This window comes from Peromyscus californicus, unplaced genomic scaffold, assembly GCF_007827085.1.
Source record: "Peromyscus californicus insignis strain IS unplaced genomic scaffold, ASM782708v3 Scaffold_8__1_contigs__length_139910024, whole genome shotgun sequence".
In the NCBI taxonomy this organism is placed as follows: Eukaryota; Metazoa; Chordata; class Mammalia; order Rodentia; family Cricetidae; genus Peromyscus; species Peromyscus californicus.
In genome coordinates, this window is record NW_026294606.1 from 36,032,262 (window position 1) to 36,048,851 (window position 16,590).

A 16,590-nucleotide genomic window follows, 5' to 3' on the forward strand; every position below is an offset into this window, starting at 1 on the left:
TGTGTGTGTGTGTGTATAGATATTTAAATTGAAATCCACATGTGAAAGGAAATACACAATATATGTATTTTTAAATTGTCTCATTTTGTTTAATATGTGGATCATTACATTTTCCTAGAAATGCATAATTGTATTTTTATGACTGAAGAGAAGCCCATTGGTATAAAGAAACATTTTCTCTTTTCATTTATCTGCTGATGGACATGTAGGGTGTTTCAGTATCTTTTGTATTAGGACTAGCACAGCAATAAACACGGATCTATAATTAGCTCCATGCTGCTCCACTTTGCCTCTTTGTTGCTATGATAAACACCGTAGCCAAAAGCAACCTGTGGAAGGAACGGGCTTAATTTATTTAATAAGTTATAGTCCATGAAGGAAAGAGGCCCGGTGAGGAGCTCAAGGCCGGAGCTTGAAGCAGAGACCATTGCTTATGGCCTTGCTCTCAGGGTGACATTCATCTACTTTTCTTAAACAGCCCAGGCCATTCTGCCAGGGGTGGTAGCACCCACAGTTTCATAGGCCCTCCTCCATCAAAGAACAGTCAAGAAAATGTCCCTAAAGACATGTCTACAGACCAATCAGATGGAGGTAATTTTTCAGTTGATGTTTCTTCTTCCCAGGTATGTCTAGTTTATGTCAAGTAGACAAAAATAACCAGTGCATATGCTGACCTAGATTCATATATATATGAATATATATATATTCATATATATATTACCACATACACATTACCATTATATTACCATATATATGGTAATATAACTACCCCATATGTTAAGACTTACATGAATTTTATGAATTTCCATAATAATGATTCACTGTGATTTCCTCAAGTGATGTGTCACTTGTTACCACCATCAACTTATAATGCTTCTTGTCTTCCCATATGTTGATCAGTATGGTTCCTCATTGTGTTTTCTAAATTGTAGCCATTTTGGGATGGAGTGAGAGGGAATAGCAAAGTAGTTTTAGTTCCCATTTTCCTGTTGTCCAGAGTACACACTTTTTCAAATATTTATTTTTCTCTTTGATTAGCACTCATGTAATTCATTTGGACATTTGATTGGATGATTGTTTTGGTATTTAATTTCTTGAATTATCTAAAGTGTCTAGATATTGATCCCTTGTCAGATGTATGAGTACCTATTTTCTTTCATCTAGTACACTTTATCTTCCCTCTGCCTATTTCTCCTTCGATATGAAGAAATTTTTAAATTTCATATAATCCCATTGTCTTTGGGTCAGGGGAGGATAGTATGACTTGCAGCTGTAGTCCATGAGAGGAAATCCTGTCTGCGTATAACTTGAAATGTTTTAACCTTCAGCTCCTGGTTTTGGATCTTACATTCAGGTCTTTGATATATTTTGGCTTGAGATTTTTACAGGATGAGAGATATGTATCTAGATTTACTTCTTCTATGTATAGATACAGATTCACCAGTGCTGTTTGTTAGAAAGGCTTTTTCCAATGTGTGTTTTTGGCATATATATATTGAAACACAGGTGGCCGTATGTGCATGAGTTTCTTCCTGGGTTTTATATGGTATTCTATGTTTTGTACCAGTATCTTGAGTTTTCATTACTAAGATTCTGAATTTTTTAAAGGTAAAATAATTGTAGTCATGCAAACAATACTGTTCTATGGCTGCTTTGGCTATTCAAAAATTTTCAATTCTTCTAGGTAGCTTCTAGGATTCTCTTTTGTAGGTCTGGAAAGCAAGTCACTCATATTTTAATAGGATTACATAGAATATGCAAACAAATCTTGGCAATAGAACCATTTTTTCCAATGTCAATTGTGCTAATCCACGGGCATAGGAACTTTTCCATCTTTTGGTATTTTTAGTTTGCTCTTCAATTTATTTCTCCATTGTTTTAAATTTTTCTTTGCTTAAATATTTCACTACCTTTGATGGATTATTCCTAGTTATTTTACCTTGAAGCTATTGTGAATGTAGCTTTTTTCTAATTACATTTTACAGAGATACATTATTGGCATAGAGGAAAGCTACCTATTTTCTGGTTGATTTTATGTCTTGGAACCTTCAGAAAGTTTTTATCCCAAGAAAGAATCTTCTCATGGGGCTATGTGGACTTTTTAAATAAAGACATTTTTGTTTTTCTGCTTTTCAACTAGGGATTCTTTGGCCCTTGATTGCCACATCTGCATCTCCTGTAGTCCCCTTCTCTACTGCTGTAGCTAAGACTCTAGCCATTATACAGATTATGACATAAAAGGATTTAGCATTTAAAAGGATAAAATAGTTAGAATGTTCTAATAAAAACAGAATCATATCATTACTTGTTTCTTTTTTTTCTGCTTTTCCCATTGAATCTAGTAGGATAAATGAGAGTCATTGCTTTACTTAGCTCTCTGTAATAAACTGTCATTCATTATCAGTGAGCCTTTTGGCTTCATTACCCGGAATGATAAGTGGAGAACAGCTCACATCATCTGGCCTAGGTCAAAGGGCGAACAGGATGCATTCTTTCCTGTATCTTCAGAATGTGCCCAGTCTGCATTCTCTCTAGGCCACACTGGGCCATTGCCTTTTCATTGATCAGATCTACCTGCTGAAAAGGCTTAGGGCTAGGAGAAAAGTTTCCATTCCCAGATGTTCTCTTTTCCCACACAAGTTCACCCTACACGTCACAGCCCGGACAGAAGTCTCCAACTCTGGTATGCACCTTGAATCTGGCAGCAAAACCACCCCCAGCATAATTTTTTTCAGTGGAGAAAAGGACATTATATACTATATGCATTATCTGAAGCAGGGACAATTGCCCCATAAGACATGCTAAACTTTGTCACTGTCACTGTTCATTCTCTGCAGACAGTTACTGTGCTCATTATTTGACAGTACACTTTGGGATTCACATGGATTTATCTTCACTTGGTCTGATGTTCACCAAAGCAGCAACATCCTGCACATTGCTGGGAATCCCACTTGCACCACTTCCTGCCCCTGTGAACTATCCTTCAAACTTTATAGCCTCCCGCGACCCATGAACAATGCACCCCCTGCTCTGTGTGTCTCTTCTAAGGAACTCTGCTGTGATGCCAGCACAATTGCTATATTTTTTTTCTGTTTACTCCTTTCAAAAAATCTTGACTTTTTCTTTTAGCATCCTACTAATCTGATCTATATTCCAATCTGTCACTCAGACTCACCCAGACCTCCCACTATAAATGTTATCCTAGCCAGCGAGTGAGTAGCTATGCTGAAGAGAAACACTTAAATCTCTCCCTTCTTCTATCAGATTATTACCATTTTGCATTTACAAAAGCAGTGTGTTTTTCAGACATACAGAAGAGGTTAGAAGCTCTCAAGCTCACTTCCAAAAGAATTTGAAAAAGCTTCTGCTTCCTACCTATCAAAAGAATGAAGCCATCAACAATGAGTCTGAGAGGATACTGACTGGGCTGTCTCCCATTGTCTGGAAATCTCTGCAAGATCTGTGATGTGTCTTAAAGACAGAGTGGCAATCCTTTTATGATGCTACGATAGTGAGATGAACACATATTTTAAGTTGCTTTAGAGCAGTTGACAAACAGAGCTACCCTCCACAAATCATGTATCTCCCAAGTTAACAGAGAAAATGACTGCTTTGTTCGGTCTATGATGATTGATGGCAGAGGGTATTACTGTTGGGCTCCAAAAAAGCTAAAGTGGTAAGTCCTTCCTCAGGTCAATTGACACCCATTATTTTGATGTTCTGATCCACTGTGGATCTAAATGAAAAAGAGAGAAAATAGATCTGAAACTCAGGAGGGGGTCATCAATGAGCCAGGATAGTGAAATAGTCATGAGGAGTGTGATTTCACTCTATCAGGTGACAAATCGTACTCTGAATCACTCTTCTTTAATAGTGAGGGCATAGGAGCAGACTGTAAAGGAGGTAACAGATGGCAGAGGAGTGCAGTTGTTATGGGGAATGCAACCATGGAATTTCTCCTGATGAAGATTTGATACCTTGAGATATACCCACTAAAAATCACTGGAGTGTCCATGACAGGCTTTTGTCTCTTAGGGAATTTATTTTCAGCACCAGTATGCAATAAATCTTTTACATCATGCCATAAATCAATGATGTTAGAACTTTAGAGTTGCTCCCAGTCACTGGTCTAATTCTTACATAGTCAAAGGAATGAAATTTCAGAATAAGGAAGAAGAAGGTTGTAGGAACTACTTAGTTCTGCCTCCCTTATTATGTAACTTCAGCCACCAGAAGATTAAGAGAAAGCACTAAATCATTTCATCCTGAGATGAAGTTGAAAGAATCCAGAGAAGCCTTGTTAGGTTCAGTGTGAAAAGAATACTGGAAAAGCGTCTAAGGCGATATTTAGGAGATGAGAAGTCAGAAGAATGTAGCCGGAGATGGTAATTAGAGAAACTTAGAGACATTTCATGTCTCTATCCCGACACAGGTCAAAGTTTTTGGAAGTTTCACAGTATGCAGAGATGGTACAGTTGCATTACACTTGTATGCTTGGCTAGAGCACTGCAGGAGAAAGCCCAGAGTGGCCCCCTGGCTTCCGGACTGGATCTCCAGGTCTCCATGGTTTGGGTGACATGTACTGAAAGGGACCTTGCAGGTGTCAAGGAAGGCAGTTATCCATGAAGAGATGAGAATAAAAGACCAGGTCAGAATGACTTCTTCAAATTTGATTAGACTTTGGGGAGTCTAATGCCAGGCAGCTCATTGTCAGCATATTTAAAACACAGTACAATTTGGGAAAAGGTTCTCAGGAAACAGTCAAGTTCCAATTCCAGACACACAATAAAGTTTAAAGTGTGGCTCCATAGAAACTCCTTTACAAAGTACATGTGACCATGAGGGTGGGTTCTAGAGCTAAAAGGCCTAGAATCTAATGTGATGTCTGACTGATAGCATAGAGGTAGGTCAGCAGACTATAAAATACATATGACATCTCCCTTAAGGATGAGTAACAGTCTAGGGAGGGAAGAGTCTGGCATAATCATTCTGGGGAATTTTGGCAAGGTCTGCCTCTGTAGCAAAAATGTGGGTGAGGTCTACCTTTACAGATAGTAAAAAGGTCACCAGGCCATTAACAAAATCCACTCCCAGCCTCCTGGGCAGAAAAATAGGTATTTTATTCCCTCAATAAAGAAGAGGCCCCTGTGTGTTTAATATTCCTGTTTTCCCTGGTGATTGGTGGGTACAAGGACTTTTGTGCCTCCAACATCTCCTCCCTTCTAATTTTTTTTAAAGAAAAATAGTGGCCATAATAGAGGCCAAGGTTAAATGGACTGCCTCTGTAGGTAGTCTAATTCAAAGCATAAGAGAATTATGAGAATGGCTAACAGAGGACGGAGGAAAGGAGAAAGCCATCTTCAATTCACCCACCTCTTGATTAATGTCTGTTAGCATTTTTGCCGTGAGCAAAGTGGGTGTAATATGGCATATTCCACATCAATGCTTATAAACATTCCTTAGCGTGGCAAAACAGTATCACATTGTCTCCTATCATGGTGTGTCTTTTCCCTCCCCTGACAAAAGGCATTTGGATTCTGCATTGACAAGAGTGAACATGCAATACAGTAATTAAACATAACTATCATTTTGGGGTTAGTCCTTGTTTCTCCAAAGTCTTAGCTTGATGAGTTAAAGTCCTGATGTCTCCCCAAGTTATCGGCTTACTCTCTCTCTTTAGACATTTCCTTTAGATGGATTTGTCATCTGCCTTCAGATGTTTCATTTATCCGGTGATCTCTGGATGTCCTGGTTGAATGCATCAGATCAGGAGCCATCTGGGACTTTCTTCATTTACTGGAAAGGCACAAGAATAACGTCATCTCGATGTTAGAACACAGGGCTCTTTCTTTTTATTTAGAATTTACTTTAGGTTGTGTTTCCTTTAGGGCAGATTCTTTTGGGCAGCAGAAAAAAAGTATTATCCTTTAAAATAAAATTACTTTTTTTAAAGTTAGCATAGCTAAGTAGCATGTGAGGATATAGGTGGATGCAAATACTCCCTTCTTATTTATTTATTTATTTACTTATTTACTTATTTATTTACTTACTTATTTACTTACTTACTTATTTTCCAATTCAGTATCTGATAGTGTTGTTCCATAATAGCTCGATATTGTCGATAGTAAGGGATTTCACTAACATATTTAATATTAAAGTTTCTCAGATCATTTGCTAGCATTAGCAAGAACCTTATTCGTATTTGGCTGTAATGAGAGTCTAGAAAGGAAGTGGATAAAGAGCTGTTTGACAAAGTTAAGTTTCAGACAGGATACAATGGTAATTTGCTGGCGTTTCCAGGGCCGCATGCTATGCCTGGGGTTGTGCTCTGTCACTCACCAGTTAAGGTGAGGCATTATACATGCCTGTGGTGCACTTTGAGCACAGATCTTTACATACCTGACAGCAGAGGATGTCCAAGGCACAGACAGTTGTATTTACAAAGGTCAAGCTGATGTCCATTCATTACTAACTATGAATTAGAAGTTTGGAATACAGTATAAAATTTGGGTTTATGCTGTGTAAAACAATGCCTTTAATAGAGGAAAGGTTCTCATGAGTCTCTCTCTTTTAGCTATTTTTGTTGCCAGAATCTGATCGTTTATCAGACCAAGGGCAGGCATAAAACTAAAGAACAAACAAAATCTATTAAATGAACAGTGGTCTTTAACCTTTAAAGATTTGAACTTAAATCTTTTTAACTTAAGATTTGGGATCTTTAAAACTGAAGACAATTTTAACTACAAGTTTTAAAAGATTTTTCAACTAGGTAATAGGGTATTTAGAAGTATCTGAGAAATAATTATAGAAAATCCGGAAGTAGAAAAAAATTGGGTTTTCCCATGTAAGACTGAAAATTTATATCCTACAGGTATTGCAAATGAAACAAAAACCAAATCATAACAATTCCATGGAGGAAGAACTTGTTGGAAGGCTTTAGTTTTTGCTATATTCTGCAGACAGTTTGATGTGACAGATTCTCAGGCTGTATCAAAAATAATTTTAGATGAAAACTTCCAAACAATCCAATTTTAATTTATTGTCTTTTTGATCAAACTCTTTTTGACCTCCAAAGAGAGTTAAGAGGCATACAATTACATTTGCAGTTTTTTGGCTATCATATTATCTAGAATAAATATTTTAAAGACTTTTTTGATATTAATTTACTCCTTATTTTCTTTCTAAATCCGTCTCAAGTCCTTTTAAGTTGTTATTTTTAATTTTTTGTTATGTTGTAGAAAAATATATATGTAAAAAATGAAGTTTTAATAATAGAAAACAAGATAAAATTTCTTATTTTCTAATGCTGCTGTCAAACTGACGAAGTTACTCTCTGTCTCTGAAGTGCCCCACCCCACTGCCATACAACTACTTGCCAAATTCCTGTGCTGAAACTGCCGGGATTCTTGGATCCTAGTTCACACATAGGACGTGAGTTTCTTCTCTCTTTCACTTCTCTCTAACCTTCAGGCAACTGCCAAGACTCACAGCTTGCTTACTCTGTTGTTTTTCCTTCAAACTTTAATAAAATGGTTCTCAAGCTTTCTTCTGAGTCTGTTCAAGAATTCTTTTATTAACAAGACTAAGAACCCCAAAAGGAGTATTCATTTTCATGGGCTGTAAGATTGTCTGGCAACCAGAATTCCACTAAAAATTAAAGAGTGAAAGAAGTGAAAATCTTGTGTTTCTTAGATACAGAAGACAAGCTGAACTACCTCAAAATATCACTTCTCTCCTGACTTATTGAAGAAAATGTCTTCTTGATTGTTGGATAGGGAAAATTATTCACACAATCAAAAGGAAGGGAAAATGACATGTCACTCCTTAGGTGAATGTCTGTGAAGTAATTAGAATATCAAACAACTTTGTAGCCCATGAACAGAAGAAATACGAATTTATAGAGAACCCAAGAGGGAAGCAGGAGTGATTCAGTCTGTTCCAAAGGGTGTTTGTGAACTGGGGCATTCTTTTTTTTTTGGTTTTTCGAGACAGGGTTTCTCTGTGTAGCTTTGCGCCTTTCCTGGAACTCGCTTTGGAGACCAGGCTGGCCTCGAACTCACAGAGATCTGCGTGGCTCTGCCTCCCGAGTGCTGGGGTTAAAGGCGTGCGCCACCACCGCCCGGCAAACTGGGGCATTCTTGCCTGCCTCTTAGCAGAAACCATAGTTTGAACCAATATCTTTCACAGGGAGGGGAGAAGCAGCAGAGACTGGAAAGGCCACCATATATAATACAGCTGTTTTATTGCCAGACACTGAACTCTGAGCCATCTCAAGTGTGTGTGTCTTAAGAAATAATTATTATGTCCTATGAAGAGGAAACCGCTATTCTCAGGGGATTAATTTTGTGTTCTAATCAGCAATAAATTTTCACTATCATGTCAATGATGTCATAATTTTCTCATGTCTCTCAATTCTCTATCCAAGTATCAAAAAATCAAAGGAATAGAAACTCGTAAGTAAGAAGGGGAAAAATCAAAAAACCTGCTCATCCCTGTCTTCCTAGACTTGTGACTTCAACAACCAGAGAATTAGGGGATAGTACAAATGATGTAAGTGTGAGATGCAGGGAATGAGGGGACAGTGCTAAACTATGTAAGTGTGAGATACAGAGAACTAGGGCATAGTACTAAATGATGTAAGTGTTAGATACAGAGAATTAGGGGGTAGCACTAAACGATGCAAATGTGAGATGAAGTTGTAATTGTCCTAGAAAGCTTTGTATGTTTGTAAGATTTTTTTTTCTATCAAAGGTATATCTTGGCAAGCCTATGTTTCCTGACCCCTTACCCCTTTGGGTCAACTGGACAATCAGATCAGGTTGTGAAGTTGAGCTCCCACCACTGAGATACAGTACTGTCACCATCTATAGCAGGAATAAAAATCAGAAGCCATCTTTGCTAAATGTGCTTGCTAGCCTGGTTTGGGTTCTGGTGCAGACTTTTTTGCAAAAATAAATTGCCTTGCTGAGCTACATTTGTTTTGTTCATTTGTTCTTTGTGTGATACCAAGACTATTCTTTATTTGCTTCTAACAAACTAAACATATAGAATAAGTCTAATGTGATGCTAAGAAGAATAATTCAGAGTAGTATTGTTGAAGGAAAATGTAGAGAAATTCAGAGCCATTCCATGTGTATCTAAACACATTTCACAGGTTTTGAAAATTTCAGAGTACTGAGGGAAGGGCTAAGCGCATAACATCAATGGGTTGATCAAGAATGGCTAGTTTTCATAATAAATACCACATATTATATGCTTCTGAAAAACTGGAGGGACTGATTCAAATTATTATTCTTTTTGTTATAACAACTTGATACATTGAAATTTTATAATTATTAGATAAGTTGCAAAATGTTTTTGTTGCATGCCGAATGCCTGTTATTCCTGTAATATTTCCTTGGAATATATCAATAGTATAGACAGATTTTACATTAAATCAACAAAACAAATTTTGTTCACTTGATTTATTAGATTTTGGTATCTTGAAAGACTCACTCAGTTTTTATCTTTAAAGAAGAGATCCATTGGACCAAACATGCATTCAAAGGGAAAAACATAAAGGAAGTCTTATAGCAGTAATGCACCATCTCAGGATATTTCTGATGGAATGTCTTCTGCTAGGTTTTCAGGAGTTGTTGTCTGACTGTAAGGATGCCGCTCTAGGCAGGGTAGTTTGCCTTTCCTCCATTTTCCATCTGGATCTAATCACTGGGAGAGTTAGTCAAGTACCTCATGTGTTTAGGAACTTTGATAGCTATTTTTCCTAAATGCTGGAGATTATGAAAAGATGCATGAAAAGATAGATACAAATGCATGCGTGTGCGTGCTCGTACGCATGCGCGTGCAGACACACACACACACACACACACACACACACACACACACACACACACACTCATGCATATAGCCCAGGAACACAAATCAATAGGCTTCCTTCATGCATCACATACCAGACAAAGTATGCTCTTGTGGGAATTGGCAGATGGACAACCAGCAAGATGGTCCTTGATTTTAGACATAGATTTGACACATGGACAATGAAAAAACTGGTTTCATTTATTTTACTAAATGAATATTACATGTCCTCAGCCTTTAACTATTCTTTATCTATCATGAATTTGATGTTACATTATTATCCCTCATATTTCAGAGCAAATCAGTTCAGTATCCTAAATGTTAGGCCCTATAAAAGCTGGACTTTATGACTGAGATTCAGATAGTTCAGGAATGACCAGTCTAAGATCATCTGTTGAGGTAGTTAGGTATTCAACTTTCTGCCTAGGAAGGTAAAGTTTAAACAACTGCAAGGAGCAGCTGTTTCCTACTGAGATCCCAGGATGAGGGTTTCTGCAGAAAGTACCCTCCAGAAGGTTCAAGCTGCCAATAACCCAGGAATAGTGAGCTTTTGATGTATACAGTCAACAAGGATTTAATTAAATGGGAAAGAGTTTATGATTTTTAATGCCTTTATTTGTACTTGTGAGTTCTAAGTTGATGTATGTGGGCTGCAGAAATCCTCTTGCACAGACATTTGTAGACTATCAGACAGAAGTTTTTAGTACCCCAAATCTATATAACAAAAGACTTTTTGTACAGTTATATTAATGCAAAATAATTATTGTATTTTATGAAGATACAAGATAAATTAATATATCCCTGCCTTCAGCTATGCTTTGAAAGAGAAATATAATTTCAGGAATTCAATACTATATTTAGAATTGAGAATGTAATAAGTAACTGTGGTGGACTTAATAATGTCCAACAAGTGATATCAAATCCTCAGTCCTGGACCTTGTAAATGTTATGTTATGGGGATAAAGAGTCTTTGCAGATATGATTTAAGAACCTGATATGGTGAAGTTATCCCACATGGGTCTACTTGTAATCAAAACTGTTTCTACAGGAGAAGGGCAAAAGGAGATTAGATATGCAGAGAAGATACACAGAAAAGAAGGTGAGAAAAGGCAAAGGCAGAGGCTTGTCCCTTGTTTCCAGTCATCTTCTGACTTACTTTTTTTCTGAAAAGGGGAGTCCTAATCAGTACTGGACAGAATAAAATAATAATGTTGGTTTAAAAAAAAGAATTGAGAATAGTGAAGATTACTCCACCATAGACAACAAGTGAGTATTTAATTAGTAAATTTACAGTGGAAAATAGAAATTGTTTTTTTTTTCTTATTTGTAACTGAAGCTGAAATTTATAATGGATACAAACTGCCTTAGTTAGAGTTTCTATTGTTGTGATGAGACATCATGACCACAGCCACTCTAATGAAGGAAAACATTTAATTGGGGTGGCTTACAATTCAGAGGTTTAGTTCATTATCATCATGTTTGGAAGCATGGTAGAGTGTAGGTAGACATGGTGCTGGAGAGGTAGCTGAGAGTTCTACAAACTGATGGGCAGGCAGCAAGAGAGCCAGAGAGCCACTGGGTCTGGGTTTAAGCTTCTGAAACCTCAAAGCCCATCCCCAACAACACTCTTCTTCCAAAAAAGGCACACCTCCTGTAGTGTCACTCCCTATGAGCCCATGGGGCCATTTTTATTCAAATCACTACACAAACTTAAGTATTTACTAAACGATGTGTCTTTGAAGATAAACTAAAATGCATTTCTTCCTTGCAAAGAGAAGTGCTTAAAACTCAGTTCCCTTTGCACAGGACACCTCATGTGAGAACGAGAAAAGCAGGGAAGTGTAAGCAACTGCTCACCTTGGGGAATAATTGTGTAACAACTTCTAAGTCTTATAGGATTTTTTGTTGTTCTTTTGTTTATGTTTTTTTTTTCCTTGCTGTAACTGAAATTGAAGATGAGAAAAAAAGGAAAGCTACTTCTTGAAGATGCTTCAATTACCAGATAATTCAGAGGGTTGTTTGAGGCATTCACTATTCTGGATACCAATTTTACTAGGCTTTGTGGCTGAACACTTAGAATTAAATAATCACTCTGAAACAAGAGGAATACAGCCGGTTCACATAGCAGTTGTTCAGAGAGGCTGCAAAACAATTTCCCTTTGCAACCCACATGCATATTTTAAATGTTTCTTTGAAGATGATAGAAGTAGAAGTATAAATGTAGCCATTGACCACTTGTTATGGAATTTTAGAGGGGATTAAATCCAGAAATGTCACTAGAGTGCTTTATGGAGCTTCTAGTGAAGTGATATCACTCATAAATGTCTTCCAGTTCCTTTTTTATTCTTACTTTCATTCCATTATATTACAATTATTTAAATAAGAAATTTTTGGCCCTCACATTGCTATACTATTGAGCAAAACATGGAGGATGGGTTGTAAGTGCAGGAGTATATAGAAATACATAATAATATTCAATAGAAATCATCTTAGATGATTTATGGCAAGAGATCAGAAGTGAGAGATAACAGCAAGTGTGTGTTAGAGCTGGCGTGGAATGAAGCCCTGTTATCACACAGAGGGGCAGTTGTATAATGAGGAAAATCACATGGCATGTATTAGATACATTTTTTCAGGTGGATTTTAGTTATGGCCCAGGTATAGACAGAGCAATCAAGCATCTTGGAAAAAGAAACAGAAATAGAAACAGGAGATATGTGAAAACCAAGAGAAGTGAGTGGACTTGTACGTATACAAACCTCTGTCAACATAGAGGGCAATAGTAACACATGACAAATACGATTGTGTTGGCATCACACAAGCTTATACTAATGTGTGCTTAAGCATGAATGTCAATGTCATTTCAAACTTTCCTACCGAGTAGTAAGTATAACCTTGAGGGTAGGTATTATGCAAGGATCCTCACACTGTTAAAATGCCACTTACCAGATTTCACTTATAATCTATCAGCTGTGCAATATAATTTTCCTTTTGTTGTTCATTTTCCTGCATGTGTCATTAATATACCTGCTGTGTTTTCTGTGACAATCAATAACAAAGCCAATGTATGGCTTCAGTAGAACTGCAAAAAAATAGCCTGAATGTGGATCCATTCAGCTTGTTCCTTGTTTTCTGGAGCAAGGAAGCAAGCATTATGGCATGTGTTGAAGACCCTGATTTTGAACTCTAGGCTAGGGGCAGATTGTGTGTCCTGGAAATGATGAAATATTCAATTTCTTGTGGATGCCAAATTGTAAAACCTAATAAATATCAGAATGCTAATACATTCGATAGATATTTAATTTTTAAAGTTCCTACAAATGAAACTAATATACTAAGGAAATGATCATTTTACCTAAATTTTAAACATTGATCTGTAGTCTCACCATTAATCATCTAACTCTCAAAGCTCCTACACTCTTCCTAGTTGGCTATTCTCACCCATCCTAAAATTTATCATTTGACATACAGGACTAAAACTGGCATCTCCAATACCCTGGGGTCTCTGTTGAAACCAAGGCTGCACTTTCATGAGTGGCCTCTCAGGGTTATTCTGCAGGGCCACCAATCCTCACACAATACCAAGCCTTTGGTGCTCACCATGATGCCTTCAGGCTTCAGAGGAAGTACCATGAGGGAGACACTTACACATGGCCTTGTTCCACTGCCAGCTTGATGTTCTGCCTCTGTCACTTTGGACCACAGCCATTGTTCGCTGACCCAAAAGAAATATATATATCAGGAGGTTTCTCCTAATGCTACTGGGTTTTTTGTTGTTGTTAATAGCGGTCAACTATTCAGCTTCAGCTCACCAGCAGCCATTATCCCAGTGTGCCAGATGGTTTTCTGTCAACTTGCTACAAGGCAGAGGCATTTGGGAAGAAAAGACTTCAGATGAGAAAGTGCTTTCTTCCATCAGCCTGAAATGTAGGCAAGTCTATGTGGCATTTTCTTGAGTAATGATAGATTGGGAGTGCCAAACCCACTGTGGGTGGTGCCATCTCAGAGCAGGTGGCACTAAGTGGTATAAGAAAGTGTGCTGAGCAAGCCATGGAAAGCAAGCCAGTAAACAGCATTCCTCCATGGCCTCTGCTTTGGTTTCTACCTCAGGTTCCTGTTTGAATGCCTACCCTGACTTCCCTCAAGGATGGACAGTGATATGAAAGTGTAAGCCCATTTGGTTTGGGTCTGTGATTTTATCATAACAATAGAAACCTAGCCAAGACACCCAGTGAAACAGACAACGTTTCACTTCCACAGACTCTTAATCTAAAATATTATAGACACAGCAGAGAGAGAGAGAGAGAGAGAGAGAGAGAGAGAGAGAGAGAGAGAGAGAGAGAGATTTTGCTTCCCTATGAAACTTCACAAGCCGATCCTCCACCATCTGCACTTTTACCAGCATTATCATCTCCCAAGCACACACACAACAACAACATTTTATGCTCTAAGCCTTAAATGGATTTCTATCCCAAGATTTCCAAAACTTTCAGAATCCTTCCCCAAACCACAGGGTTGGGCACACCTCAGTGGCCTTCTGCTTCCCCTGTCATCACTTTCTGTTCTGGTTTGCTTTCTGATACCTTGATCAAACGTTCTGTCCCAAAGCAATGAGAGGAGGAAAGGGATTATTTCAGCGAATCGGTTAAAGTTACAGTTCATCATTGAAGGAAATCAGGGTAAGAACTCAAGCAGGGCCAGAGGCAGGCAATCTGCTTACTAGCTTGCTATCTGGATTCTTCACAACTTGCTTTCTTATTGCTTCCTAGGACCAACTGTGTATGAGTAGTACTGCCCACAGTGGGAGGCACTACCCCACATCAATTAACAATCAAAAAAATTCCTCCAGAGAACTGCCAGTTCTTATCTGTGCAATTCCTCAGTTCACTTTTCTCTTCCCATATGGCTTTAATTTGTGTTAAATTGAATATAGAAACTAACCAGAAAAATACTACTGTCAAAGTTCTGGATAGTTTGGAAAGAGTGTAAGGGTGTTATAAATATAGCCCATAATGCAAAGGGAATGGTAAAAAATTATAAAATAGATGGAAGAAATATATAAATATAAATTGAGCCACATTTGTAAATGTGTGGAGTTCTTCCTCCCTTCTGTCTTTATTGAATCAACCAGGATAGGTAACATGTAGCCTTTAAATAGGCTTTTTCATACAGACAGGACATTTTTGTCTCTCCACACTAGATCTCATTTTTATTACGTCACATTGGAGTTGTTTTAAAAATGATTCATAGTATTTGGAGATATCTGAAGAAGACTAACAATTTTAATTTATGATTTTTTATTTATTTTGACATTTTCATTCATGAGTACTCTATTTATATCATTTACATCCTCTATCTCACCTCTATACTTCCTGCTATGGCCCCAATCTCTGTTATATTCATGACCTCTTCTTTCATATTTAAAATTGTTATGCATATGTAGATATTTGTAGAACCACTGAGTCTGTTTGCTGTGGCTCTTATGTACATGCATTTAGGGTTGGACACTCGAGATTGGCAAAACTATCAGGGACTCCTCCCTGAAGATGACTGATGTTCCTTCTTTCAGCAGCTATTGATTGTCTATAGTTCTTCAACTATGCTGGGGCCTTGTGAAATTTCCCCTATCCTTGTTGAATTATTAATTTCCTTTCACATACAGACCTAGCCTCAGAGTCTGCCATTCTATTTAATCACTATAATTCAACACACTGCAGGTGTCCTTTACTGTATATCTACAGTGCCCCAAATGAAGAATGCCAATAGAATTATGTTAACTAAATAAAGGAAGGAGAATCAACTCTCTCCCTCAGCCATGCTTGTCAGTGCCTTGTGTCACACCATAAAACAAAGTGATAATTTACAAATAGTAAAAAATTAAAATCAATGTATTTTGGCAAATATTTGAGTTTCATATTTTCTTATCCAAGGTATTAGTATCTATTGCTTTTTTTTGGCTATGAAAGTACGTTGTTTGACATTTGGATCATGAGGCTCTCTCCTTAGCACTACATCTCATCTCATCTATTCACATGAAGACCCTTTATGGAAAGGAGCCAGAAGTCAATGTGGGTACTTAACAAAGTCAGCCAATGATCTTGAAGCTTTAGAAATGGTCTTTATCGATACAGTGACAGTCTCCCCAAACAGTCCATCCATGAGAAAATTGCATTGTGGATTCCTCCTGCCACGCTTGAGCACTGAGGCCACATTCTCTCACAGGAGCAGTTTGGACACCAGCACCAGCACAATGGGAGGGAAGCTAACGTGCCATCTTCTCTGGGTCACCTTCTCAGTAGAAGCCTTGTCTGTTCACAGCGGCCTTCTTTGTGCATGTTAATATTTTCACTGGTGAGAAGTACTAAACACCTTCCACTGTGCAAACTTCGCTAATTAATTATATTTACACAGATTCAGATTTTGAAATGACAGTGACTTTCCTCATCTTTCATGTAACTCCCTGCAGCACTTCTGAGTTCTTCTAACATTTGGATCCTAGGTTGAGCCAGGGTAAATACTTTAATGTCCTGAGGGATTTTTCTGATTTTCAGTAATACGACACTCGTGAGTTTGTAATGGTGGCTCAATATCTAATGACATTTTGTACAGCAATGTCATAGGGAGAGCACAGTTTGGGCATTTGCTTCTGATTTAACCTTATTTCCTGATGAAAACAAACATATAACTTCAAATTTACTGAAACTGAGGATGAAGAGAATGGCATCTAAAAACAGG

General features: G+C 37.7%; 1 protein-coding gene across 1 annotated transcript in view; it reads right to left on the minus strand.

The window, feature by feature from the left end:
• The window catches only part of LOC128103853 (prolactin-4A1-like), a 29,355-nt gene extending 15,791 nt beyond the window's left edge, over positions 1–13,564 (minus strand). Inside the window, exon 1 of the mRNA XM_052728497.1 lies at positions 13,504–13,564. Within this exon, the coding sequence (XP_052584457.1) occupies positions 13,504–13,564 (61 nt within the window). The remainder of the gene's footprint in view (positions 1–13,503) is intronic.
• Positions 13,565–16,590: the final 3,026 nt, after the last annotated feature.